This window comes from Mobula hypostoma, chromosome 1, assembly GCF_963921235.1.
Source record: "Mobula hypostoma chromosome 1, sMobHyp1.1, whole genome shotgun sequence".
Taxonomy (NCBI): Eukaryota; Metazoa; Chordata; class Chondrichthyes; order Myliobatiformes; family Myliobatidae; genus Mobula; species Mobula hypostoma.
Genome location: NC_086097.1, coordinates 202,874,695 through 202,902,174, shown reverse-complemented (window position 1 = coordinate 202,902,174; position 27,480 = coordinate 202,874,695). Strand labels below are relative to the sequence as shown.

At 41.0% G+C, this 27,480-nt stretch overlaps 1 protein-coding gene across 3 annotated transcripts in view; it reads right to left on the bottom strand.

The window, feature by feature from the left end:
* spidr (scaffold protein involved in DNA repair) overlaps positions 1-27,480 on the bottom strand; it is a 282,041-nt gene that overhangs the window by 15,599 nt on the left and 238,962 nt on the right. For 2 of the 3 annotated variants that reach the window (XM_063063232.1, XM_063063243.1), the window contains 4 exons: positions 20,927-21,088; positions 6,889-6,982; positions 4,173-4,331; positions 1,687-1,746 (listed from right to left, as the gene is read on the bottom strand). In XM_063063232.1, the coding sequence (XP_062919302.1) occupies positions 1,687-1,746; positions 4,173-4,331; positions 6,889-6,982; positions 20,927-21,088 (475 nt within the window). The remainder of the gene's footprint in view (positions 1-1,686; positions 1,747-4,172; positions 4,332-6,888; positions 6,983-20,926; positions 21,089-27,480) is intronic. The other variant, XM_063063237.1, reaches the window with a different exon arrangement.

Below are 27,480 nucleotides of genomic sequence, written 5' to 3'. Positions count from 1 at the left end.
GTAAGCAAGGGTGACCCTGAGCTTTTGGTTGCTTGTCAGCTTAATTTGCCACCCAATCCTGAGTTGTCTTTGGCCACTTGCAGTGCTGCAGTGAAGCCAAATGTAGTATCAAGGAATGGTACTTTATTCATTGTCTGGGCATACTGCAATGTTCTATATACTGAATTTTAGATAATTGTGCTTTACTGTTTCTGTCAGAGGTAATCAGTTCTGATGTAAGAATTCAGGGAGACTGCGAAACTGAAGGAAATAAATATTTGTAAAAAAAAAGTTGGCAAAACTAAAAGACAATAAATCCCAGTGGTCTAATGATCTATATCCTGAACTTTCAAAGAAGTAGCTTTATACATAACACACATTCAGTTGTTGTCTTCCAAAATTCTACAGTTCCTGGAATTGTTCCTTTGGATTGATATGTAGCAAATATATTCCCTATTGAAGATACAGAGAGAGAAAACTCAAGGAACTGCACATCTGTTAGCCTTATATCATTAGTAGGAAGAATGTTGGGATTGCCAATGAAGGATGAAACAATGAAACATTACAAACAATAATACCATTGAGCAGTCAGCATGGAGTTATGAAAGAAAAATTAGATATAACTAATCTATTGGAGTTTGAGGATCTGACCAGCAGGTAAGAGGAAAACACTTAGCAATAGGAGTCCTATTATTTGACAACTTTTCCCTGTACTTGAGTTTGATAGCTGAAATAATATCCAATTCTTCCTTGAATTTTTCCCTCCCTCCAAATTACTGCATAACAACTGGATTGCCATAAAAATTAAAGTTGGCTGCAAAAACACCAACACTCTGATTCCCTGGTGAGTCTTGAATTGTGTACTTGGTATATGAATTGTGTCCTTAAAGCCTAACTGCATTAGGGAAGTTACAAAGTTAGAAAACATAATCTATGGTTTTTACTTGTTTTTGAATGTGTTGTATGAAAATATTTATAAATATAAAAATTATCTGCAGTCAGCTGACAGGAAGAATGATTTCACAGTAACCAACGTTTTCTATACATCAGCAGCAAACGCACTTGTGCAAAAATTGATCAGATAAACATCAACTTGCGTTGGTCAAATACCAACTGAACATGTGAGAATGCTTTTTTTTTTGCATTATTTTGAGTTCTTCCTGTATATCAGGAACTGAGTTTTATGTGTACCGAACTGCTCAGAATTATGCAAATGAAACAATAAATCCATCTTTGTTGAATTTTTCACATGCACAAGAATTTCTAAAGTTTTAAGCAGTCAGTGTAACATTTTTTAAGTTATAGTAATAGCAAATTCATAATATTAAAAACACAACAGACAATTTATATACAGCAGAATCTCAAAAATGGTAATGAAAAATGAACAGATAATTCTTTAGTGATGTTGATAAAGTCTAAATGTTGGCCAATAAACCAGGTACAATTGTCCTCTTCATTAAAATTGGGATATTCAATTAAGAGGGTACATAAGGCTTGGTTTTAATGGCTCATATGAAAGACAGCATTCCCTCAGAACTACACTGAAATGCTAGGCTCGATAGAGTGGACCATGAATCTACCATCTATTGATTCAGCACCAATAAAATAAAAATGGTTATTCATTAATTTTCAGGATCATTATAATTATAATAACTGTAGCATTTTAAATGCCTTGGCATTTAAAAAAAATGTTTAAGTTCTTCATACCTGGAGCCTTCTGTAAATGATGTCTGCTTTGAAACTACACCGTGGAGTTTCAGGAGTATGCTAAAATTAAAGAGAAATTTGCAATACTTAAACAAAAATGCTACATTATTTGAAACATGCATTTAGACTTGCTGCACAATAAAGCTATACTTCAAATTATCCTGTAAAGTACACAAGACCTTCAAATGAGAAACGGAAAAAAAATCTGATTCTAAAAAGCAACTCAGAATAATATAAATAAAAGTTGTTCTAAAAAATTCTTAATGACTTTTTTTTTTGGACGAAAGGAATTTTAATAATAAACCAGAGCATCCCAAAGTGCTTTGCAATCAATTAACTGCAAGCCATCCGAGTAATAAACAGGTTCTGCTTTTACAGGTGCCCATATCAATTTTATCAATAACTTGTAAGATACACAAAAATCACTTGATACAGTAACAGTAACTCCATGGTATTGTATTGAATGACATCAAAAGTTCATACGAATGATAAGAAAGATCTAATAGTAAAATGGAAAAAGAGAGGAACATAGATATATCATTTGTAGGAGCAAATGTATGAACGTATGCCAGACTTTTGAATTTAATATTTATACCAGATATGGTAATTAGACAATTACCAAGCAGATGAACTGAATAAGTATTTTGCATCAGTCTTCACTGTGGAAGACACTAGCAGTAGGGTGGAAGTTGTAGGTGTCACAGGGGCCATGAAGTACGTGAAGTTACAATTACTAGAGAAAAGATTCTCGGGAAACTGAAAGGTCTGAAGATAGATAAGTCCCCTGGACCAGATGGTGTACTCCCCAGGGTTCTGAAAGAAGTAGCTGAAGAGACTGTGGAGGTATTAGCAATGATCTTTCAAGAACCACTAGATTCTGGAATGGTTTTGGAAGCCTGGAAAATTGCAAATGTCACTCCACTCTTCAAGAAGGCAGAGAGGCAGAAGGAAGGAAATTACAGGCCAGTTAGTCTGACATCAGTAGTTGGGAAGATGTTGAAGTCAATTATGAAGGATACAGTATTGGGGTACTTGGAGGCACATAATAAAATAAGCTGTAGTTAGCATGGTCTCCTCAAGGGAATATCTTGCCTGACAAATAGGTTGGAATTCTTTGAAGAAATAACGAGGATAGACAAAAGAGAATCGGTTGATGTTGTATAGTTTCAGAAGGCCTTTGACAAGGTGCCACACATGAGACCCTAAGACATAGGAGCAGAATTAGATCATTTGGCCCATTGAGTCTGCTCTGCCTTTTAATGATGTCTCATTCTTTTCTCCCCTCCTCAGGCCCGCTCCCTGGTCTTCTGAAAGTCCAAATATACAACATCCACTGCATCCCCATTATCGATCCCACTGGTAATCTCCTCAAAGAGTTCCAACAGGTTCGTCAGGCAGAGTTTTCCCTTAAGAAAACCATGCTGACTTTGTCCTATCTCGTCCTGTGTCTCCAAGTACTCCATAACCATATCTCAACAATTGACTCTAACATCTTCCCAACCACTGAAGTCATGCTAACTGGACCATAATTTCATTTCTGCTGCCTTCCTCCTTTCTTAAAGAGTGGAGAGACATTTGCAATTTTCCAGTCCTCTGTCCAATGATTTTTGAAAGATCATTACCAATGCTTGTACAACATCTACCACTACCTCTTTCAGAACACTGGAGTGCAGATCACCTGAGGGCGTTTCCTATGGTGGAAGTGCCTAAGACCTGAGGATACAACTGCAGAATAGAGGGGTGTCCTTTTGGAATAGAGGTGAGGAAGAATTTCTTCAGCCAGAGAGTAGTGAATCTGTGGAATTCGTTGCCACGGGCAGAGACCAAGTCTTTATTGATATTTAAGGTTGACAGATTCTTGATTGGTCAAGGCATGAAGGGATACAAGGGGGAAGATAGAAAATAGGGGATGAGAGGAAAAATGGATCAGACATGATGAAATGGCAGAGCAGACTCGAGGGGCCAAATGGCCTAATTCTGCTCCTACATCTTATGGCTTTATAAAGAAATTTTAAAAAGATCGATGGATAATTTTTAATATTCCCAAGTTGGTTTGAAGGTGGCACTCCAACACTACAACACTCCATTAGCACTGAGCCAAATTGTCAGCCATGTACTTGGTGTTAAACTGACTGCAGCTCTCTCAGAGGAAAAAGTGCTCCTGCGGAGCCACACCCAGCAAAGAAAAAGATCATGTGCTGCATCTCATAAAGATTATTGGCTTATGATTAAATCAAAATCTGGGGCTTTTTGTGCTGGACTAAGTCCAAGTTGAAATATTTAGAGAGGCTAGTTTTGAATCTAGATCATAGTTCATAGCATAACAAATGTAGTCTTTATCAATTTCCATTTAAAACAACAGGAACTTTTTTTTAACTGGAATCTACAAAATAAACTAAAACCCTGAGGCTTAAGCAACATCAATATTATCGGAAACCAGGCATGAAGCTTGAAATATTAGACATTTTGACAGAACATCCAATTACCTGAAGAATATGTTTCAAATTGTTCATTGTTCTCGGACGGTAAAGATCAGATATAGTTTCACTCTGAAGCACCTCCACTCTTCCTTCCCCTGGCAGAGGGGCAAGAACATAGCAAAAACTTGGAACAGACAGAACTACATCAGCTGGCAAATCCATATGCTAGAAAAACATAACATTGTACATTATTACTTTCCAGCTGCATTACAAATAGGAAGCAGCATTTTTCCACATAAGAATTACTGACATGACCATCAACTTGGCAGGAGGATGGGAACCAGAGCGGTAGAGCTGAGGATGGGGTAATTGATTTACACACGGAGGCACTGTGAGGTGAGACTACTATCAAGGAGAGGCTGATGAAAGGGCAAAATTGTAGTCAATGGGATAAGTTGCAATGATTGCAATCTATTGGAATTCTTTGAAGAAATAACAAGCAGGATAGACAAAGGAGAATCAGCTGATATTGTGTTCTTGGATTTTCAGAAGGCCTTCGACGAGGTGCCACAGAAGAGGCTGCTTAACAAGCTACAAGTCCGTGGTATTACAGGGAAGATTCTAGCGTGGGTAAAGCACTGGCTGATGGGCAGAAGGCACAGAGTGGGAATAAAGGGAGCCTTTTCTGGGTGGCTACCGGTAACTAGTTGAGTTCTGCAGGGGTCTGTGTTGAGACCAATTCTTTATATGTTATAAATCAATGATTTGGATGGTGGAATTGTACGCTTTTTAGAGCAGCTCGTGGTTGAGCCCACTAGGGGATCTTCACTGAGATTCCAGAAAAATGAGGAATGACCTCACTGAAACCTATCAAATGTTGAAAGGCCTCGATAGAGCGGATGTCGAGAGAATGTTTCCTATGGTGGGGGAGTCAAATACCAAAGGACACAGCTTCAGAATAGAGGAAGCCCATTTAGAATACAGATAAGGAGTAATCTCTTTAACCAGAGAGTGATGAATCTGTAGAACACGCACAGATGGTGGGGGAAATCAGCAGGCTACGCACCATTATGGAAAAGAGTATACAGTCAACCTTTCAGGCTGAGACCCTTCACCAGTCCTGATGAAGGGCATGGGCCCGAAATGTCGACAGTTTACCCTTTTCCACGGATGCTGCCTGGCCTGCTGAGTTCCTCCAGCATTTTGTGCACATTACTTGGACTTCCAGCATCTGCAGATTTTCGCATCTTTGTGAATCTGTGGAATTCATTGCCACAGGCAGCTATGGACGCCAAGTTATTGGGTATACTTAAGACAGAAGTTGATAGATTCTTGATTAATCAGGGCATGGAAGGGATATAGGCAGAAGGCAGAAGATTGGGGCTGAGAAGGAAATGGATCAGCCATGATGAAATGGCAGAGCAGACTGAATAGGCCAAATGGCCTAATTCTGCTCCTATATCTTATGGTCTTATTATGGTCTACCTCATGCCAACAATACAGCTAAGTAATATTTTATTTTTAATCTATTATGAAGCTTACACAATTTTTCTTTAATAAACAACACAAATCTAAATGCAGATATAGACAAATAAAGATTCAATAAGTAAAGATAGTCTGTTGAACACAATCACAACAGCAACACAGTCCGTCCAACATCGTGTTCTAATTTTATTACTGCTCTTGTCATTCAAGCCAAAACAACAAATAAATACCCAGGTCAATCTTAGACTTGAAAATAAAACAATAAAGGACAAGATATTGTAATAGGCACTGAACTGCCATACTTGTTATTGACTCTGAGAAAAATTATTGATCTTCCTACTGTAAGCTTCCAGGGGAAAGATGATTGAATTTAGTGAGACTGTAGGTGTTTTCAAAACTGAATCCATTATAAAAGAAGAAAAAAAAAATTGCCTGACTTAAACCAGGAATGGCAAAGACTGAATGTTTCTGTGTGTTTTAAAGATATTAAAATATAACAAGCCATTGGAAATTGCTAAATTGTTTCAAAATTATATTTATTATTAAAGCTGAAAGCACTTTATTTTAAACACACTAGAATGCTGCAGAAAACAAAAAAGAATCAGAGTGCCTTACAACTATAATCCTGAATTCAAATAACAGGGAAGCATGAACTCGATCTGCTCCAAACCACACAGAATCTTGGAAAAGTTCCCCACTATAAGTGGTGAGGAAATACAATAATCCATTGGTCTCTTGGAGACTTCCATGTGGGTCATGGTCCGATGCTCAGTGGCAAACTATGGACAGACCTGCAGGTTTTTGCTTTTACTTGCATACTAACGCCAAATGTGGTGTCAGTTACATATGCTAAGAATTTTGCTGTCATCACTCCACAAAACCCATGCTTTGTGAGCATCATAAAGAGACAATGAATTTTTGATCTGCATCTAAATTTGTTATCCTCCTTTGGACCATCTCAAATTAAGTTTTTTTGAGTTAACTTCTCCAAGTTCCTATTACGTTGATTTTCTTCATTTACATTCAGATTCATCTATTTATCACATGTATATCAAAACATTCATTGAAATGTGTAATTTCTGTTAACAACCAACTTAACCTAAGGATGTACTGCCACACATTCCACCACCAACACAGCATGCCCATAATGTTCACTGAACAACACAAACAACAGATCAACTGCAACAAAACAGCACCTGCAAAACTAGCCCAAAATACGATCAAATACACACCAAATATTTACACTTTTTTGTAAAAGTGAAAGCAGTGCTCATTGAAGATTAATTTCTGGATTCACCTTTACCTCTTGGCTGTCTTGACTGTGCCCATGGACCTTTGGAGGAACCAATGGAGGCCACAGACTTTCAATAAGACTGAAGAGCCCTGAAGACCTGAGAAATAAAGGTAAAAATATCAAAAAACACTGAGATCTTACAATGGGCTAACTTGCTGTTGGTTTTGTGTGTGTGTGTGTGTGTGTGTGTGTGTGTGTGTGTGTGTGTGTGTGTATGTATGTATGTATGTATAGCTAGGGTGCCTAAGACTTTTACACAGTACTGTAATCAAGCCACAAAAAACACATTTTGTAACATCTGGGTGATGATATATCTGGTACCGATATGGTTCTACATCAGTAGGGTGGGAAGGGAGCAGGAAGCATCAGAGAGACGTTCTGTCATGATGAATAAACCAATTGTTTAAATGAAATGACCTTGCCTCATGACGCAGGGCTGGGTGTGTCTGCACCTGCACCATTCCCCGCCCCAGCACTCCTCTGCCACATGTTCTATATCCCTCCAACGGCACTCCACCCTTGCCACTCCTACATCCTTTGCTCCTGTCAGATTTACAAACTTACTCTCCCCTCCATACTGACAAAAGTCTTAGGCACCCTAACTATAAATATGTGCGTAAACTCTTGCACAGTACTCTATTTGATATGGGAACAAAATAAATATCTGGAGTGGGTAACATATGTGATTTTGCTACTTAAGAAAGGGAAGAGAAAATATGGAATTACCAGCCTGTTAGTCTTAAATTAGTAATATGGAAAATCATAGAACCTTTAACACTACAATTGAGTACCGTAAACATAGGTTTATGAAGGAAAATCAAGTTTCATTAAACAACTTGAGTTCTTTGGGAACGTATAAGACCAAAATACCATAAGACATACGAACAGAATTGGGCCATTCAGCCCATCGAGGCTGCTTCCCCGTTTTATCATTGCTGATCCTGGATCCCACTGAACCCCATACACCTGCCTTCTCGCCATATCCTTTGATGTCCTGACCAATCGGGAAACAATCAACTTCCGCCTTAAATATTTCAATGGACTTGTCCTCCGCCACAGTCTGTGGCACAGCATTCCACAGATTTACTACTCTCTGGCTAAAAAAAATTCCTCCTTACTTCTGTTCTAAAGATTTGCCCCTCAATTTTGAGGCTCTATTTCTGGATACCCCCACCATAGAAAACATCCTCTCCACATCCACCCTATCTATCCTTTCAACATTTGATAGGTTTCAATGTGATCCCCCTTGCATTCTTCTAAATTCCAGTGACTGCAGGCTCAAAGCTGCTATACGCTCCTCATATGTTAACATCTTCATTCTTGGAATCTTCCTTGTGAACTTCCTCTGGACTCTCTCCAATGACAACACACCCTTTCTGAGATATGAGGCCCAAAACTGTTGACAATGCAGCCTGACTAGTGTCTTATAAAGGCTCAGCATTATCTCCTTGCTTTTATATTCTATTCCCCTTGAAATAAATGCCAACATTGCAGTTGCCTTCTTTACCACAGACTCAACCTGTAAAGTAACCTCCTGGGAGTCAGGAATGAGGACTCCTCAGGCCCTCTGCACCTCTGATGTTTGAACCTTCTCGCCATGTTGATGCGCTGAGTTAATGTGCACGAACATGCCTGATTGACCAGGCAATTAAAAAGGCCTCTCTCAAAGAGTTGTTTCACAAGTATAGAGAGCCTTGGTGACACTACCCCTGAATCTTTGAGACTAATATTGACCTCCTTAAGTGAAAAATGAAATACTTATTTTGAAGAATGCAGCAAAGATCCACCAGAATGGTTCCAGATAGAGTACAATGTATGCAGGTATAAGGTTATTTGTTTTCGTTGCAGTCGAACCATAAATAGTTAAATAGTAATATGTAAATTATGCCATTAAATTATGAAATAGGTCCCGGACCAGCCTATTGGCTCAGGATGTCTGACCCTTCAAGGGAGGAGTTGTAAAGTTTGATGGCCACAGGCAGGAATGACTTCCTATGACACTCTGTGCTACATCTCAGTGGGATGAGTCTCTGGCTGAACGTACTCCTGTGCCCACCCAGTACATTATGTAGTGGATGGGAGACATTGACCAAGATGGCATGCAACTTGGACAGCATCCTCTTTTCAGACACCACCATCAGAGAGTCCAGTTCCATCCCCACAACATCACTGGCCTTACGAATGAGTTTGTTGATTCTGTTGGTGTCTGCTACCCTCAGCCTGCTGCCCCAGCACACAACAGCCAACATGATCACACTGGCCACCACAGACCGAAGAACATCCTCAGCATCGTCCGGCAGATGTTAAAGGACCTCAGTCTCCTCAGGAAATAGGGACGGCTCTGACCCTTCTTGTAGACAGCCTCAGTGTTCTTTGACCAGTCCAGTTTATTGTCAATTCGTATCCCCAGGTATTTGTAATCCTCCACCATGTCCACTACCCCCTGGATGGAAACAGGGGTCACCGGTGCCTTAGCTCTCCTCAGGTCTACCACCAGCTCCTTAGTCTTTTTCACATTAAGCTGCAGATAATTCTGCTCACACCATGTGACAAAGTTTCCTACCGTAGCCCTGTACTCAGCCTTATCTCCCCTGCTGATGCATCCAACTATGGCAGAGTCATCCGAAAACTTCTGAAGATGACAAGACTCTGTGCAGTAGTTGAAGTCCGAGGTGTAAATGGTGAAGAGAAAGGGAGACAAGACAAGGAGAATGGAACTGCTATGATTCTGAGATACACCCTGCGGATGCGCTGGGACACATCATCAGTGATGTAACCTGGGGTCGTCGGGTGCTTCGGGTCTTTCAACAACATACACCCTCGCCCAGGCGACCCAGCCGGGGTGGATCAGACCCCAGCATGTGTCCCAGCAACGTTGACCTACGGATCTCCCCTCCCGATCCACAGCCATCTGGAGGCTCTCTCAGCGGCCTCTGTGATGGTCCTGATAGCTTTCCTCTTGCCAGACCCAGTGATGCCTAGTAGGGTGTAGACTCTGCAGAGTGAGTGGCCAGCAGAACCCCTGCACCCGACTTCGATAGGCTCACAGCGAGCCTCCCAGCCTTGTCCCCAGCACTGATCCACCAGCTCCTGGTACTTGGCCCGCTTCCACTCACTTGCCTCCTCAATGCGGTCCTCCCAGGGAACTGACAACACGATGAGGACAACCTGCTTCGAGGACACTGAAGAAAGGACCACATCCGGCCTCAGAGAAGTTGTTGCTTTTTGGTCGGGAAACTTCAGCTGCCTCCCCGGGTCAACTTGAAGCAGCCAGTCTGCTGCGGTGCTAAGCAGGCCCGATGATGACGCTGGTCTGGGCTGACGTAGGGGCCGTGCTCCGGCTCTGACAAAGGAGATGTTCTTCCTCTGACCACCCTGTTTGCTGGTGGTCATGGCCATCACAAAGCTCTCTGCCACTGCCTTCAGCACCTGGTCATGACGCCACTGGTAGCGACCTTCCCCCAAGGCTTTAGGGCAGCTGCTAAGGATGTGCTCCAGTGATCCTCTTCCTGGACAGAGAGGACATGCTGGTGTATCGATCTTGCCCCTGGCATGGAGGTTTGCAGCGCTTGGTAAGACATCATAGACAGCCTGGATCATAAATTTAATGCACTGGGGTTCTGCCTGCCAGATGTCAGACCAGGAGATTTTCCGCTCCAGCGCACCTTCTCACCTTGTCCATGCTCCCTGCTGCCGCATGCCCACCATCCTGCTACTCCTCTCCTCTTCAACGCCAGACCGCACTTCCTGCAGGACTCGTTGGCGTCTGACCTTGCCTTTGGCCTTGTCATAGCGAGGTTGTGAACCAAAGCCCAGCCCCGCTCGCCCAGTTGACATTGTCCCCACCAGAGCCCTGTGTCTCAGCCGGGACTCTGCTACCACCAGCCCTTCCTGAGCCTTCCACCTCCTGCCTGTCCGTACCTGGATGCCTGCTGCTGCCACTTTAAGGCCCTTGGAATCCTTGTACTGCAGCACCTCTTTTGTGCGGAAAACCCTGAACTCCTCGTCCAGGCTGCTGAAGGGAAGTCACAGCTTATTGCACCTTCCATACAGTGCTGCGCCACTCAGACTACGAGGTAGGCCCAGCCACCTTCGAAGGTAGTTACTGACCTTCCTCTCCAGCAACTCCACAGTTGTCACAGGCACCTCGTATACCAGTAGCGGCCATAGGACTCGGGGTAGGATGCCATGCTGGTTAATCCAGGCTTTGAACCTTCCAGGTAGGCCTGACTTGTCCACCGTGGTGATCCAGCTCTCAAGCTCCTTGGAAATTGATCACACGGCAGCTGCATCTCTGAGGCTACAGTCGAAGACCTTCCCCAAGCTCTTGACTGGCTTCTTGGTGATAGATGGAATTGTAGTGCCATCCAAGGTAAAACAAAACCTGTCTGCCACTTTGCTCTTCTTCAACACCATGGACCTGGATTTAGCTGGTTTGAAGCTCATCCTTGCCCATGCGATGAACTTTTCCAGGCCCTGGAGGATCCACCTGCCGCCAGGAACTGATGTTGTTGTGACAATGAGGTCATCCATAAAGGCTCTGATTGGGGCTGCTGAACACGAGACTTGGTCAGCGGGCTTCTACACTCTGCCTCAGCTGCCTTGACTATCATATTCACGGCAAGGCCAAAGAGAGTAACGGAGATTGTGCACCCAGTTATAATCCCCTTCTCCGGCCTATGCCAGCCTGATGTCATAGCTCCAGAAGTGACTCTCAGTCTGAAGTTCCTGTAGTAGTTCAAGATAAGGTCCTTGATCTTTCTGGGAACATGGTGTTGATCCAGTGTAAACTCCACCAGTGTCTGGGGTATTGACCCATACGCATTGGCGAGAACTAGCCAAAGCATGACCAGGTTTCCCTCCCCCATGTGCGGCTCCCTGATCAGCTGGGTGACTACTCCAGTGTGTTCCAGGCACCCAGGCACTCCGGGAATTCCACCCTTCTGCACTGAGGTGTTGATGTAAGCGTTCTTGAGGAGAAAGTCCGTCATCCGGTGGGACAAGACAGTAAAGAAAATTTTCCCTTCCACACTAAGCAGTGAGATGGATCTGAACTGTTCCAGGTTCGACAAATTTTCCTCCTTGGGGATCCAGACCCCCTCTGCGTAGCTCCACTGGTCTGCCACTGTCCCCCTGCGCCACATCACTCACTGGATCTTCCAAAGAATCTTGAGAAGCTCCGGGCAGTGCTTGTACACCTTCTACATATTTTCAGCAGATGCCAACCCAGTGAAAAACTGTATGAGACACAGAAAGATAGAATGCAAATACAATAACTGAATAGAATGGGAAATTCCAAGGCCACTGGGATATGGCAATAAAGAAGTCAATCCATAAATGACCAGGACTTTTTATGAGACCATACCTGTAGCAGCTTGCACAAGTTTTACCTTCTTTTCTTGTGATATTATGCAATATAGTCTATTATGTTCTCACCATAAAGGAGAACAATGACTTATCTATTTGAAACATATTGATTCTGTTTTGAAGGGGTTTCTTTCCCTTGACTGGTGACTCTAGAACTCAAGTAAATAATCTCAAGCAAAAAGGTCAGCTATTAAAGGCAGAGTTAGGAAAGTAGCTGTTCACTCAAAAAAAAGAACAAAAATTAAAAAAAAGCATGTGTAGGTCACCTGGTCCCTCAAGACTGTCCCACTATTCAATTCGGGCATGCTGATCTAATCAGGCCTCAACTCCTCTGCACTGCCAATTCTAAATTCCCCAATATTTCAAAAAATTATCTCCCTCAACCTCAAGTCATCAATCCTCCAAAATTTTATACGCCTAAACAAGGTCACCGCCATTTCCTCTTAGCCCTGGGGCACTCTAATCACTAAAGCCGGGTTTGCACAGTTGTCTATTCAAGCTGACAGCAATAAGAATTTTTGGAATCTATGAAATCAAAGGACATTTACAATATATCAATTGAGTGGGAAATTGGAGTTTGAAGAAAATTAGCTGTGATCTTTTGAAGTGCCAAGGCAATCTCAAGGGGCTTAAAGGCCAATCTTACTCATAATCATATTCTTATGCACCATTGAACCAAAGATGTATTTCATCTTATTGTTGCATGAGTTTAACCACTGAGGTTAAGTATAAATATAAATGATGACATTGTGATTTGAACCGAAGGAGAAGTCAAAATGTTCAAGTGCTCACTGAAATCATAGCAGAGGAGCATGCATCAGACATTAAAAATAATTGAAGGGAGCTTAGGAAGAATCATTGAAAGGGCATGATAACATTGATTATTTCCCATATACCTAAGGGGATGCAGACACCAAGGGTATATTTTTAATGAATCAGAGTTAAACCATAAGAAGTAGGAACAGAATTAGGCCATTTGGCTCATCGAGTCTGCTCCACCATTTGATCATGGCTGATTTATTATCCCTCTCAACCCCATTCTCCCACTTTTTCTGTGTAACCTTTGATACTCTTACTAATCAAGAATTTATTAACCTGTGCTTTAGATATAGTCTATGACTTGGCCTCCACAGCCGTCTGTAGCAATGAATTCCATAGATTCACCACCTTCTGGCTATATAAATTCCACCCCTTCTCTGTTCTAAATGGACGTCCTTGTACTCTGAGGCTGTGCCCTCTGGTCGTAGACTCTCCCGTTATTAGAAACATTCTTTCAACGTTCTCGCCTCTATCTAGGCCTTTCAATATTCAAAAGGTTTAAATGAGATCTCTCCCTTATTCTTCAAAACACCAGTGAGTACAGACCCAGAGCCATCAAATGCTCCTCTTACATTAACTCTTACATTCCCGGAATCATTCTTGTAAACCTTCTCTGGACCATGTCCAACACCAGTACATTCTTTCTCAGATAAGGGGCCCAAATCTGATTACAATACTCCAAATGCGGTCTGACTAATGTCTATGAACACTAGCTCATTTAAAAAAAAATTTCTGTTTGCATAATTTTTAATTTAACTATTTAATATACATATACATACTTACTGTAATTGGTTTACTTATTTTTTCCATATTATCGTGCATGGAATTGTCTGCTGACGCTAGGTTAACAAATATGCTGGTGATATTAAACCTGATTCTGATTATAAAGCCTCAGCATTATATCCTTGCTTTTATAATCCAATCTTCTTGAAATGAATGCTAACATTGGATTTGCCTTCGTTCTGATTCAAACTGCAAGTTATCCTTTAGGGAATCCATAAGACCATAAGACATAGGAGCAGAATTAGGGGATTTGGTCCATTCAATCATGGCTGATCCTTTTTTTCCCCCTTCCTCAGCCCCACTCACTGGCCTTCTCCATGTAACCGTTGATGATGTGTCCAATCAAGAACCTATCAAGCTCTGCCTTAAATACAACAAATGACCGGGCCTCCACAGCTGCCTGTGGTAACAAATTCCACAAATTCACTATCCTCTGTCTAAAGAAATTTCTCGATGCCCCTGTATCCTGAAGCTGTGCCCTCTTGTCCTAAACTCCCCCACCATGGAAAATATCCTTTCCACATCTACTCTGTCTAAGGCTTCCAACATTTGAAAGGTTTCAATGAGATTCCCCCCTCATCCTTATGAATTCCAGCTGAGTACAGACCCAGAGCCATCAAATGTTCCTTTCATTCCCAGGATCATCCTTGCGCACCTCCTCTGAAACCTCTCCAATGCCAGCATTTCTTTTCTTAGATGAGGAGCCCAAAACTGTTCACAATACTCAAGGTGAGGCCTCACCAGTGCCTTATAAAGCCTCAGCATCACATCCCTGCTCTTGTATTCAAGACCTCTTGAAATGAATGCTAACATTGTATTTGCCTTCCTCACCACAGACTCTCCCTGCAAGTCAACCTTTAGGGTGTCCTGCACAAGGACTCCCAAGTCCCTTTGCAGCTCAGATTTTCGGATTTTCTCCCCATTTAAAAAATAGTCTGCACATTTATTTCTACTACCAAAGGGCATGACCCTGCATTTGCCAACATTGTATTTCAGTTGCCACTTTCTTGCCCATTCTCCTAATCTGTCTAAGTCCTTCTGCAGCCTTTCTGTTTCCTCAACACTACCTGCCCCTCCACCAATCTTTGTATCATTTGCAAACTTGGCAACAAAGCCCTCTATTCCATCATCTAAATCATTGATATACAGCATTAAAAGAAACGGTCCCTTCACTGACCCCTTCTCTCTGGCAGCTAACCAGAAAAGGATCCATTTACTCCCACTTGCTGCCTCCTACCAATCAGCCAATGTTCTAACCATGCCAGTAGCTTTTATGTAATACCATGGGCTCTTGACTTGGTAAGCAGCCTCATGTGTGACACCTTGTCAAAGGCCTTCTGAAAGTCCAGATAGACAACATCCACTGCATCCTCTTTATCTATCCTACATGTAATCTCCTGCACTAGGGCTTCCAAGACACTTTGTGCACCTGATTTCAGAATTTTCTCCCTGTTTAGAAAATAATCTACACCTGTATTCCTGCTACTGAAAATCTATGGCCACACGATTTCCTACACTGTATTTCATTTTCCACTTCTTTGCCCATTCTCATAATCTGTCCAAGTCCGTCCGCAGACTACCTGATTCCTCAAAACTGCTTGCCTCTTCACATATTTTAGTATCATCCGCAAACGTGGATTCAAAGTCATCAATTTCATCATCTAAATCATTGACTTAAAACATAAAGTGAAGTTGTCTTAACCGACTGTTGTGGAACAACTCTAGTCATCAGTCACAACCAGAAAAAAACCCTTTATTCTCACACGTTGCTTCTTGCCAGTCAGCCAATCTATTGTCCATGATACTATCTTTACTGTAATACCATGGGTTCTTTTCTTGCACAACAGTCTCATTTGCAGCACCTTGTCAAGGCCTTCTGAAAATCCAAGTAAACAACACTGGTTGACTCTCCTTTGTCTATCCTTCTTGTTATTTCCTCAAAAAATTCCTGTAGATTTGTCAGGCAAGATTCCCCCTAAAGAAGCCATGTAACCCGAAACCTTATCCTTAGTGGGACTCTAACATCTTCCCAACCACTGAAGTCAGGCTAATTGGCTTATAATTTCCTCATTTTCCTCCCTCCCTTTTTTAAGAATGATGTGATATTTGCAATCTTCCAGTTCTCTGGAACCATTCCGGAATCTAGGATGACTACTAATGCCTCCTGATCTTTTCAGCTCCCTCATTCAGAATCCTGGTGTGTAGTCTATCTGGTCCACGTAACTTTATCTACCTTTAGACCTTTCAGCTTCCCAAGCACCTTCTCCTTTGTAATAGTGACTACATTCACTTCTGCCCTCTGACATTGTCAAATTTCTTGCATATTGACTGATGCAAAATACTTATAAAGTTCCTCTGCCATTTCTTTGTCGCCCATCACTACCTCTTCAATTCAATTTTCCAGTGGTCCAATATTGGTTTCCTTCTATTGGTTTTTAAAAGCTTCCCAATCCTCCAGCTTCCCACTAATTTTTGCTATGTTGTATGCCCTCTCTTTTGCTTTCATGGTACCTTTGATTTCCCTTGTCAGCCACGATTGCCTCTTCCTCCGTTTAGAATGCTTCTTCTTTGAGATAATCTAAACCTGTGCTTTTCAAATGACTCCCAGAAACTCCAGCCACCGCTGTTCTGCTGAACCCCCTTCTACTGACCCCTTTCAATCGACTTTGACCAGCTCCCCTCTCATGCCTCTGTTGTTCCTTTTCCTCCACTGTAATAATGATATATATAATTTTAATTTCTTCCTCTCAAACTGCAGCATGAATTCAACTGTATTATGATCACTGCCTTCTGAAGATCCGGATCAAATTCTGGTTCATTACTCAACACTCTATCCAAAATTGCTTTTTCTTTAGTGGGCTCTAAAAGCTATCCTGTAGGCATTCTACAAATTCCATATCTTGGGATCCAGCACCAATATGATTTTCCCAATCTAAATGCATATCCCTCATGACTCATTTCGCATGCCTTTTCTATCTCCCTTTTTAATTTGCACTTTGCATCTTGGCTACTGTTCCGAGGCTTGTACATAATTCCCTCATTGGATTTTTACCCTTGCAGTTTCTTCACACTACCCATAAGGATACAACATCTTCTGGTCCCACATTACTTCTTTCTGGAGAATTAATTTCATCTCTTACCAACAGAGCCACACTACCCTGCCTGCCCACCTGCTTGTCCTTCGATACAATGAATACCCTTGGATGTTCAGCTCCCAATTGCAATGTTCTTTTAGCACTACTCAGCGATGCCCACAACGTCATCCTTTTCAATTTTATGTCCATATTACTGGAAGCCAAATTCTTATCCCTTTCTAAACTTTTTCTTTATTCTGGAAATTTCCGTAACTTCTCCTGCATTCTTCTTCCCTTTTACTTTATCCTTACTTTCCCAAGCTGTTGAACCAATCCACCTGCTATTTAGTTTAGTTGTTTAAAATGCCAGATTAAACGCCGTGTGGAATAACTAGTAAACTGGAAAGTTCAGAAGGTGAAAACACTTGAATTAATTGACTGAATTAACCCACACGTATTGTAATGTTCCCATCATTGCCCAAGTGTGACATGCATTGAATTTGTCTTTCCTGATGAAGGAACCATTTGCACGCGATTTTTAAAAAGTTACAATGAAACAGTCACGCCCTTATTCCACTTCTTTCAGGTTTACTGCATGAAGCAATCTTTGCTTCAGTCTGTATAGTATCTTAAGGATGAAGAAAAACCTGTTTGACTATAGTTTAAAATTACTCTAGCTGGACTATACACTGACAATATTGCAAAAGACTGCCATCAGTTATGGTACGGTGTTAAACAAGCAAGTTCCAGCTTGCACAGGTTGTCACTTTACAATCAATTCATCTACTAGTAAAGGAGCAAATAACAAGTGATGACATTTATCTTTGTCTTCCCAGCAACCTTAAACCCTTTCCTCCCACACCTGCCCCACCCCTAAAACCATATCACACTTCAAAGCTTGAGAACAAACAACTATAATAGCTTCTCACAGCAGTTACTTCTATAAAAGCTTTCCCTCATTTATCTTCTGAATGATTAAAATATCTGAAGGCAATTGGAGAGTTTACAGCTGAATCTTTTTTTCATAATTTAGGACACTGAAATGCATTTTCCACAGAAGATATACCATAACTATAAGTAACCACTTTTTCAAAGAAGTTGTTGATGTTGTGTACTTGGACTTTCAGAAGGCCTTTGATAAGGTGCCACACATGAGGCTGCTGAACACGATAAGAGCTCATGGTATTACAGGAAAGACACTAGCATGGATAGACCATTGCCTAATTGGCAGGAGGCAAAGCGTGGGAATTAAGGGAGCCTTTTCTGGTTGGCTGCCGTTGACTAGTGGTGTTCCACAAAGGCCTGTGTTAGGACCACTTCTTTTTACGTTTATAATGCCCTGGGGAAGGTTTCACTGCTAAAGTAATGGTTTTTCTGTAGCAGCAGAGTTTGGGCTATGGCTAGAGAAAACAGGGACTTTGGAATGTGCACCGTCCAATGAAGGGAGTGCTTTTTCTTGTTGTGTGCCTAAGAGCGAGGTGTTCTTGGTCTTTTGTTCAGCGGAGAGATGAAGAGAGAAGACGCAAGGTCGCAGACTGCAGGACAGAGTGGATTTGGAGTTGGGTTGGGAGTCGACGACACCCGGGAGAAACTGATGGAGGACTAACCACATGCACATTAGACTGTTTCATTAAAGTGGGCCCTTTTCTTTTTGTTTTCTTTACTAACCTTTCAGTCAAATTAAGAATTATAAAGCTAAATCGCATCTGGTGTACCGTCTGTCCTTTCGTGGAACTGACTCGTAATGGGGGAACCAATCACATCGCATCCACACAAACAAGAGGTTTTACACCTCAGATTCCACACATTTGGCGGGGCCAGAGATTGTCTTCCCTAGACTAATGCTGCTGGCCAAACCTGAGGGTTACACGTTATATATCAATGATCCGAATGATGGAATTGACGGTTTGTGGCCAAGTTTGCAGATTATACAAAAATAACTAGAGGGGCAGGGAAGGTTGAGGAAGCCGACAGGCAACAGAAGGACTTAGATTAGGAGAATAGGCAAAGAAATGGCAGATGGATACGGAGTTGGGAAATACATGGTAGAAGAAATACAATCATAGACTATTTTCTAAATGAAGAGAAAGTTCAAAAATCTGAGGTCCAATGGGATTTAACAGTCATGCAGGATTCCCTAAACGTTAATTTGCAAGTTGAGTCGGTGGCGTGGAAGGCAAATGCAATGTTAGCATTCATTTTGAGAGGACTAGAATATAAAAGCAAGGATGTAATTTTGAGCTTATGTAAGACACTGGTGAGGCCTCACTTGGGGGTACCGTGAGCAGTTTTGGGTCCCTCTTTGAGAAAGGATATGCTGTCATTGGACAGAGTTCAAAGTTGTTTCACAAAAATTATTCCGGAACTGAAAGGCTCATCATATGAGGACCACTTGACGGCTCTGGGTCAGTACTCACTGGAATACAAAAGAATGGGGGGGAATCTCATTGAAACCTATCGAACGTTGAAAGGCCTCAATAGAGTGGATGTGGGGAGGATGTTTCCTGCAGTGGGGGAGCCTAAGACCAGAGGACACAGCTGAAGAATCACAGGAAAGTCATTAAGAATGGAGATGAGGAGGAGTATCTTTGGCCAGAGAGTGGTGAATCTGTGGCAGTCGTTGCCACAGGTGGCTGTGGTGGCCAATTATTGGGTATATTTAAGGCAGAGGTTGATAGATTCTTGATTAGTCAGGGCATGAATGGATACGGGGAGAAGGTAAGAAATCTGGACTGAGGGAAATGGATCAGCTGAGGAGCAGACTCGGTGGACCAAAAGGCTTAATTCTGCTCCTGTATCTTATGGTCTTACGGTCTAAGTGTTGTTAATGTATCTGACCCAACCACTTCTTCTACCAGCTCATATACTGACCACCCAACTATTGTCTCTCTGGTTCCTATTAAATCTCTGCCTTCTCAAATTAAACTTGTATCAGCACATCAGAAAATATCTTGTGGACATCCACCTGAAATGTTAATTATTTTTTCTTCTTCAGAATTTCCTTTCTTCCCCTCATATTTCAAACAAACAGTACACAATATCTTCCAAAAAATGTGAAGCATTTTTTTTTAAGGGCACCATTGTAGCATAACAGTTTGTGCGACACTATTACAGCTTGGGGCATCAGAGTTCGGAGTTCAATTCCGATATCCTCTGTAAGAAAGATTGTATGTTCTTCCCATGTGTATGTGGGTTCCCTCTGTGTGCTTTGGTTTCTTCCCACAGTCCAAAGACGTACCAGTTAGTAGATTAACTGGTTATTGTAAATTGTCCTGTGATTAAGCGAGGGTTAAATAGGTGGGTTACTGGGCAGTGCAGTTTGTTGGGCTGGAAGGGTCTATACTGCACTGCATCTCTAAATAAATAAATAAATTATGTGATGTCTCATGAGTTATTGAGGCAGAAGACCAAAAGTTTTCTAAAAACAACAGGTTTTCTGATGAAGGGTTCCTGACCTGAATCATTAATTCTATTTCCTTCATTGCAGATGTAAACCAGACATGCTGCTCTATTTGCCTATGAACACCATTCAAAAGCAAAGGTCTCAAAGGAAAAAAGAAGGTTGAGAAGTTCAATAGTGTTTAAGGGAACTTCATACCTTAGAATAGTTAACATACTGCATTAATCATCTAAATTCCAAATTTTATTTGAAATATCTAAGTATATTACCTCTTATTATCTCTGTTTACTCTTGCAGGTAACATTTCTGAGGAAATGTGATTTCTAAATAATTGCTTTCCAAAACATGGTTTTATTAAATGCAGACAGTGAACTTTGCTTCCCCTATTACAAATCAAAAGTCACAATGACAGATACAACATCAGTTAGCAATAACGTTCACAAATCTTTAATCTTAACTTTATCCTGAATTTTCCTCCTGATCCAATGCAGCACAAAAAAGCACAATAAGATAAAGATAGGAATAGTAGGAAATAGTAGGAAACACAACACATAAGATAGCTTGTATACATTTTTTTTGATTCACTTTTTCTTTGTACCTTCCACGTGTTGTTCTCTGGAGAACCTTCATTCCTGTGAGGTAGCATGTCTTTCCCTCCCAGCAAGCATTTTGTGCTAGCAAGTCTTCTTCTGCTGAGCAGAATGTGTTCTGGTGAACTTCACTAAATAAACCATATACGTCTTGCACCAGAAGACAGAGCCTATAAGAAAACAAACAATTAATCTAATTTTTAATATGATTATCTTTTCTCTGAACATGAATTTTTTGTCCAGTAAGACTTTATCTTGGTCCGTTGTTGTTTTTTAAACCATATAACCATAACACCATAAGACATAGGAACGGAATTAAACCATTCAGATCATCGAGTCTGTTCTGCCTTTCGATTATGGCAGGTTTAATTTCCCCCTCAATGTCATTCTCCTGCCAGCTCCCAATAACCTTTGAAATCCTTACTAATTAAGAACCTATCAACCTCTGCTATACAATCAGTATATCCAATGACTTGACCTAGAAATTCTACAAATTGTTCCTCATCTCTGTTCTAAAAGGATTCCCTTCTATTCTGAGGCTGTGCCCTCTGGTCTTGGATACTCCCATTATTGGAAACATCCTCTTCACGTCCACTCTACCTCAGCCTTTCAATATTCAGTAGATTTCAATGACATACCCTCTCATTCTTCTAAATTCCAGCAATTACAGGGTCAGAGTCATTAAATGCAACTCATAATTTAAACTTCTGATTTGCAGGATCATTCTCATAATCCTCGTCTGAACTCTTTCCAATGCCAAGCACATCCTTTCTCAAATAAGGGGCCCAAAGCTGCTCATGATACTCTAAACATGGTCTGATCAATGCCTTATCAAGCCTCAGCATTACATCTTGTGTTTATATTTCAGTCCTTTTGAAATTAATGATGATATGGTATTTGCCTTCCTTACTACCAACTCAATCTGGAATCTTGCACTAGGGCTTCCAAGTCCCTTTGCACATCCGATTTCTGAATTTGCTCATCGCTTAGAAAATAGTCTGCACCTTTATTCCTTCTACCAAAGTGCATGACCATATATTTCCCTTCACTTTATTCCATCTGCCATTTCTTTGTCCATTCTTGTAATCTGCCCAAGTCTTTCTGCAGACTTCCCGTTTCCTTAGCACTGCCTATCTCCACCTATCTTTATATCATTCAAAACTTGGCCACAAAGCCACCAATTCGGTCATCCAGATCGTTGACATATAATGTGAAAAAAAGTGGTACCACCACCGACTCTTGCAGAATATCACTAGTCACCAGCAGCAAACCAGGTATGGTCTCCTTTATTCCCACTCTTTGCTTTCTGCCAGTTAGCTAATCTTTCATCTGAGCTGGTATCTTTTCCAATAATACCACATGACATGTCCTTTCAACATCTCAGGTATACAGGGTTCCCCCGCCATCCAAAGGTAGAGCGTTCCTATGAAACGGTTCAAAAGCCGGAATGTCGAAAAGCAAAGAAGCAATTACCATTTATTTATATGGGAAAAATTTGTGAGTGTTCGCAGACCCAAAAATAACCTACCAAATCAAGCCAAATAACACATAAAACCTAAAATAACAGTAACATATAGTAAAAGAAGGAACGATATGATAAATACACAGCCTATATAAAGTAGAAATACTTTTCCACAATCATTGCTGCACTGTTCTCCGTAGCGAAAATCTCATGCAAGCGCTCTCAGCAGAAACACAGCGCAAACACTGTTGGCAGAAACACGGCGCAAGCGCGCTCCAGTAACCTTTAAGCTATGAAGCTGCCAAATCATACCAAATAACACATAAAAATACACAGTCGATATAAAGTAGAAATAATGTATGTACAGTGTAGTATCACTTACCGGAATAGGGAAGACAGCGCAGAACACACTGATGATGGTGTGTTAGGCTGAGTCATCAGAAGTCGGGGTGGTGCAGTGGCTCCCACCCTCCGGGCACCGACCCGATACCGATCTGCGAAGTATGCAGGGGTACAGCGGTAGCCGGAACGCACTCAGCACATCTTTAAGAAAAAAGCCGAAACAAACAAGCTAATTAATTAGGTGCTGCCCGGTACATAAATGTCGGCCCAGATCAGAGGCGATTGCCGATTCTGTCGCCTCTGATCTGGGCTGACATTTACATGCTGGGCGGCACCTAATTAATTAGCTTGTTTGTTTCAGCTTTTTTCTTAAAGATGTGCTGGGTGCCTCCCGACTACCGCTGCATTCTCCGCTAATCGCTATCTGTTTGCGGCCCGGGGGTTGGGATGGTGGCACACTGGGGTGTCATCTCATCGTTGATCAGGGCAGGCAGGTCATCTTCTTCCATGTCTGCCTGCCTCGATGTCAAAGGTTGAGGTTCGTCATCTGCTGCGGCTGATGTGGAAAGCTTGCTTGACTGCTTAGCCTCACGCATTTTTAGATCATACATTTCTTTGTAAGCACTCAAACCATCCTGCAAATATGCCCTAAACTGATGTACCCTTTCAAAATTAAAGTCGTACTTTATCATTGCAGCGAAAATCTCACACAGTTGCTTCACGTTCAGTTCCTGGACGAGTTCACTTTTGCTATTGCATTCGGTTTTGATTGTTATCCTTTCCTCTTCCAATTGCATCAGCTCTTCATCTATCAGTTCTTGGTCATGGGATACCAAAACCTCTTCAACATCATCTTCGTCAACTTCCACAAGCCAAACTCACTTTGTCCTTACTTCGTTCACCATGTTCGAAATGCTTAATTATGTCTAGTTTTACGCTAAAGCTTAACACCTTTACGAGCTCTTTCAGGCTTTTCCGATACCTTAGAACTCCTCTTGCAAACGGCTGCTCACAGGCACGTGTTTAAGCAATGCCGGCTAGAATGCCATTCCGAATCCGGGGGAGTGCGGCTGCTTGGGGCGCGCACTGCCTTTTTTCACGTGCTGCCTTTCTTCGTAACAGTGAAAACACCTTCCGTTAGCAAAAACAGGGAACTAATGTAGGTCTTTCGTAACAGTGAGGTTTCGTAAAGCGAACGTTCGAAAAGCGGGGGACACCTGTAGCTCTTTGTTGCTAGCACTGGAACATGGAGACATTAAAATTCTGAAGAGGCTGAAGAGAGCTGGACTATGCATGTCTATATTCATGTCATTCTACAGATGCACAATGAGAGCATTCTAACATACTGCACCACTGCATAGTACAGAAACTGCACTGCGGCAGACAGGAATGCTCTACAACAAGCAGTCAAAACTGCACAACACATCACCAGCACCAGCCTACCCACCATCAAGGATATATATACAGAAAGGTGCTGGAAAATGGCCAGTAACATCATGAAGAATTTCACCCCACCTGCTCATACAGATTATTCCAATTCCATTGGAGAGGAGAGGACATAGCACACCAGGACTATCAGACTCAAGAAGTTCTGTCCCCGAGCAGTAAGACTGATCTACACCTTTACCCACTAACCCACCCCTCTACACACCCACCACCACTACTTTATCATTTCCTGTCAGAGTCACTTTATGTATAGGCAATGCTGTGCCTACTGTCACTTTATGGACATGCAATCAATCTGTATACAAGCTATCTTATGTGTTGTGTTTGTTATTATTCTGTTCTTTATCTTACTGTGCTTTTTTGTGCTGCAGTGGATCTGGAGTAACAATTATTTCACTTTCCTTTATATTTGCATGCTGGAAATGACATTAAACAATCTTGAATCTTGAGAATACAGATAGGATTCTTATATGTCTCCTAACGAATTATTTAGTTAGAAAGCTAACTGGGAAATTCTAAATTTAGAATTAAACAATTATAGTTTTTTTTCCATGACAACCTTTATTGGTTGGTACAAAACAACAGTATATGTGGAATATGCACTGTTGATCGACAGCCATCGTGATGGCGTGGTTAAAATACTACATTAATGTAGAGGCCGAGAAATTTAATTCACAAATACAAATTTTAATCTCCCAAAGCTGCAAGGGAAATTTAGATTCAACTAATAAAATACATTTTAAAAAATGCTCTAACGATAATGATCACTCTGAAAGTACTGCATATCTTTAAAAATCGATTTGCTTCACTAAAGTCCTTCTATTGTAAATAAAATCATTTGTTTCACTAAGGTTCTTTATCGAAGAAAATCTGCCACCCTCCACAGACCTGGACTCTACGTCAATCCAGGCCCACCAATGCTGCTAACTTTAATTGCCCTCAGAAACGGCCAGCAAGTCACACACTTCTGGAACCAATTAGGGATGGAGTATAAGCGATGACTTGCCAGCAATGTCCAAACATTACTTATTTAGTTTACCCCAAATTGTAAAATACCACAATGCAAGATCAGTTTTCTGAGCTTGCATTTCCACATCCAATCACTAGTAAGTAATTTTTTTTTCTCTAAATTGAAGAAAAAAGATGTTGGATTACAAAGTCTAAAAAAATTGATGGGGATTAGAAAGCTGAAAGATAAAAATGTAAGATAGAAACCTAACTTGGCTACGTATTTAATTTGTGAGAGTCTCCTTCCCAAGAATCAATTATGAAATACTACAGAGCATACATTTAATTAAGAGGAAAAAAGTTTAAAAATTTGAGAGGCAGGTTTTTTTTTAACATTGAGATTGGTAGGTGCCTGGAATATGCTGCCTGGGGAAGTGAAAGAAGCAGATACAATAGCATTAAGACAAACGCATGAATAGGCAATGAAAAGGCCAGAAGTATAGACCTTGTGCAAGTAGATGTCATTAGTTTAGACTGGCAGCATGGTTGGTGCAGGCATGCTGGGCCGAAGGGCTTGTTCCTGGACTGTGCTGTTCTATGTTTCATGTAAATAAAGCTCCATAAATAAATACACAAATTGTACTTTGTGGCTCTGTCTCCTGGAACCAAAAGTGAAAATAAAGAGCACTTAAATATGATTTATTTTTATTATTAAGTAGCAAACTTCAGTAGGAAGTGTAGGTCTCCTGCAAGGTTCTGGAAAGATTCATGACTTGCTACCAAAGTTCTAAATAGCCTACTTTTCTGTTTATTATAAATATTAGCAAATTGCTAAGACAATTTTATTTGTCACAATAATGATTGTTGGATTTAAAACAAACAAAAGTTACTGGATTTATCAAACTGATGTTCCTACAGTATTATGGTAAACATGTCAAATGACTTCATAGGCCATAAAGCACTTTGAGATATTCCAAGTTTTAGAAAAGTTATATACATGTCTTTTTCTTTCAAGATTACTCTACAGTTGCAGCAAATAACAACTTGCATTTACTCAGAGCAGTCATATAACAAAAATAAATATTGTATAAAAATTGTTCTACTGAATGTAAATGTTGAGATGGGCTCCATATATTTCTAAGAATAAGCAAATAGCTTTTATTTAAAAGATGAATGGAAAACATTTCAAATTCATTGAAAAAGAATTAAATAATTTTGTTCAGGCATAAATTCTGCTTGAAATAACATATTGGTTACATTTGAATTATAAACAAAAGTTCTTACAGAATGAAAGGATAAAAGTGGGCCTTGTAAATTTTCTAAGTATATGCTGAGATCTTCTTCAGGACTAGTGAATGTTTAATCTATTGGTTCATAAAGGAGCAGCATCAGCAATAATAAAGAATTAACCATTATTGGCAGGATCTCAGATGGGGATGAGAGGGCGTACAGGAGTGAGATATCCCAGCTAGTTGAACTGTGTCGCAGCAACAACCTCGCACTCAATGTCAGTAAGACCAAAGAGCTGATTATAGACTTCGGAAAGAGTAAGACGAAGGAACACGAACCAATCCTCATAGAGGGACCAGAAGTGGAGAGAGTGAGAAATTTCAAGTTCCTGAGTGGCAAGATTTCTGAGGATCTAACCTGGTCCTAACATATCAATGCAGCTTCAAAGAAGGCAAGACAGTGACTATATTTCAACAGGAGTTTGAAGAGATTTGGTTTGTCACTGAAAACACTCAAAAGCTTCTACAGATGTACTGCGGGGCGGGGGCGCTACTGCACAGGATCAAAAGAAGCTAGAGAAAGTTGTAAAATTATTCAGTTCCATCTTGGGTACTAGTCCATAGTATTCAAAACATTTTCAAGGAGCAGTGCCTCAGAAAGCTGGCATCCATTATTAAGGACCCCCATCATCCAGGGCATGCTCTCTTCTCATTGTTACCATCAGGAAGGAGGTATAGAAGCCTGAAGGAACACACACAGCAATTCAGGAGCAGTTTCTTCCCTTCTGCCATCTGATTCCGGAATGGACACTGAACCCAAAATACCACCTCACTTTTTAACATTTCTGTTTTTGCACTATTTTTAATTTAACTATTTAAAATGTGTGTGTGTGTGTGTGTGTATAATATATATATTTACTGTAATTGATTTATTTATTTTCTATATTTATCATGTATTGCATTGTACTGCTGCCACTAAGTTAACAAATTTCACTACATGTCCCAGTGATACTAAACCTGGTCCTGATTCCGATAGCCTGGAGACAATCTAATTCATGAGTGAAGCCATAAATTTCAGAGAGTTAGTGCTTTGAACACAGCATGCCTTTGCAGCAGAGGAAGTCAGTGCCATTAC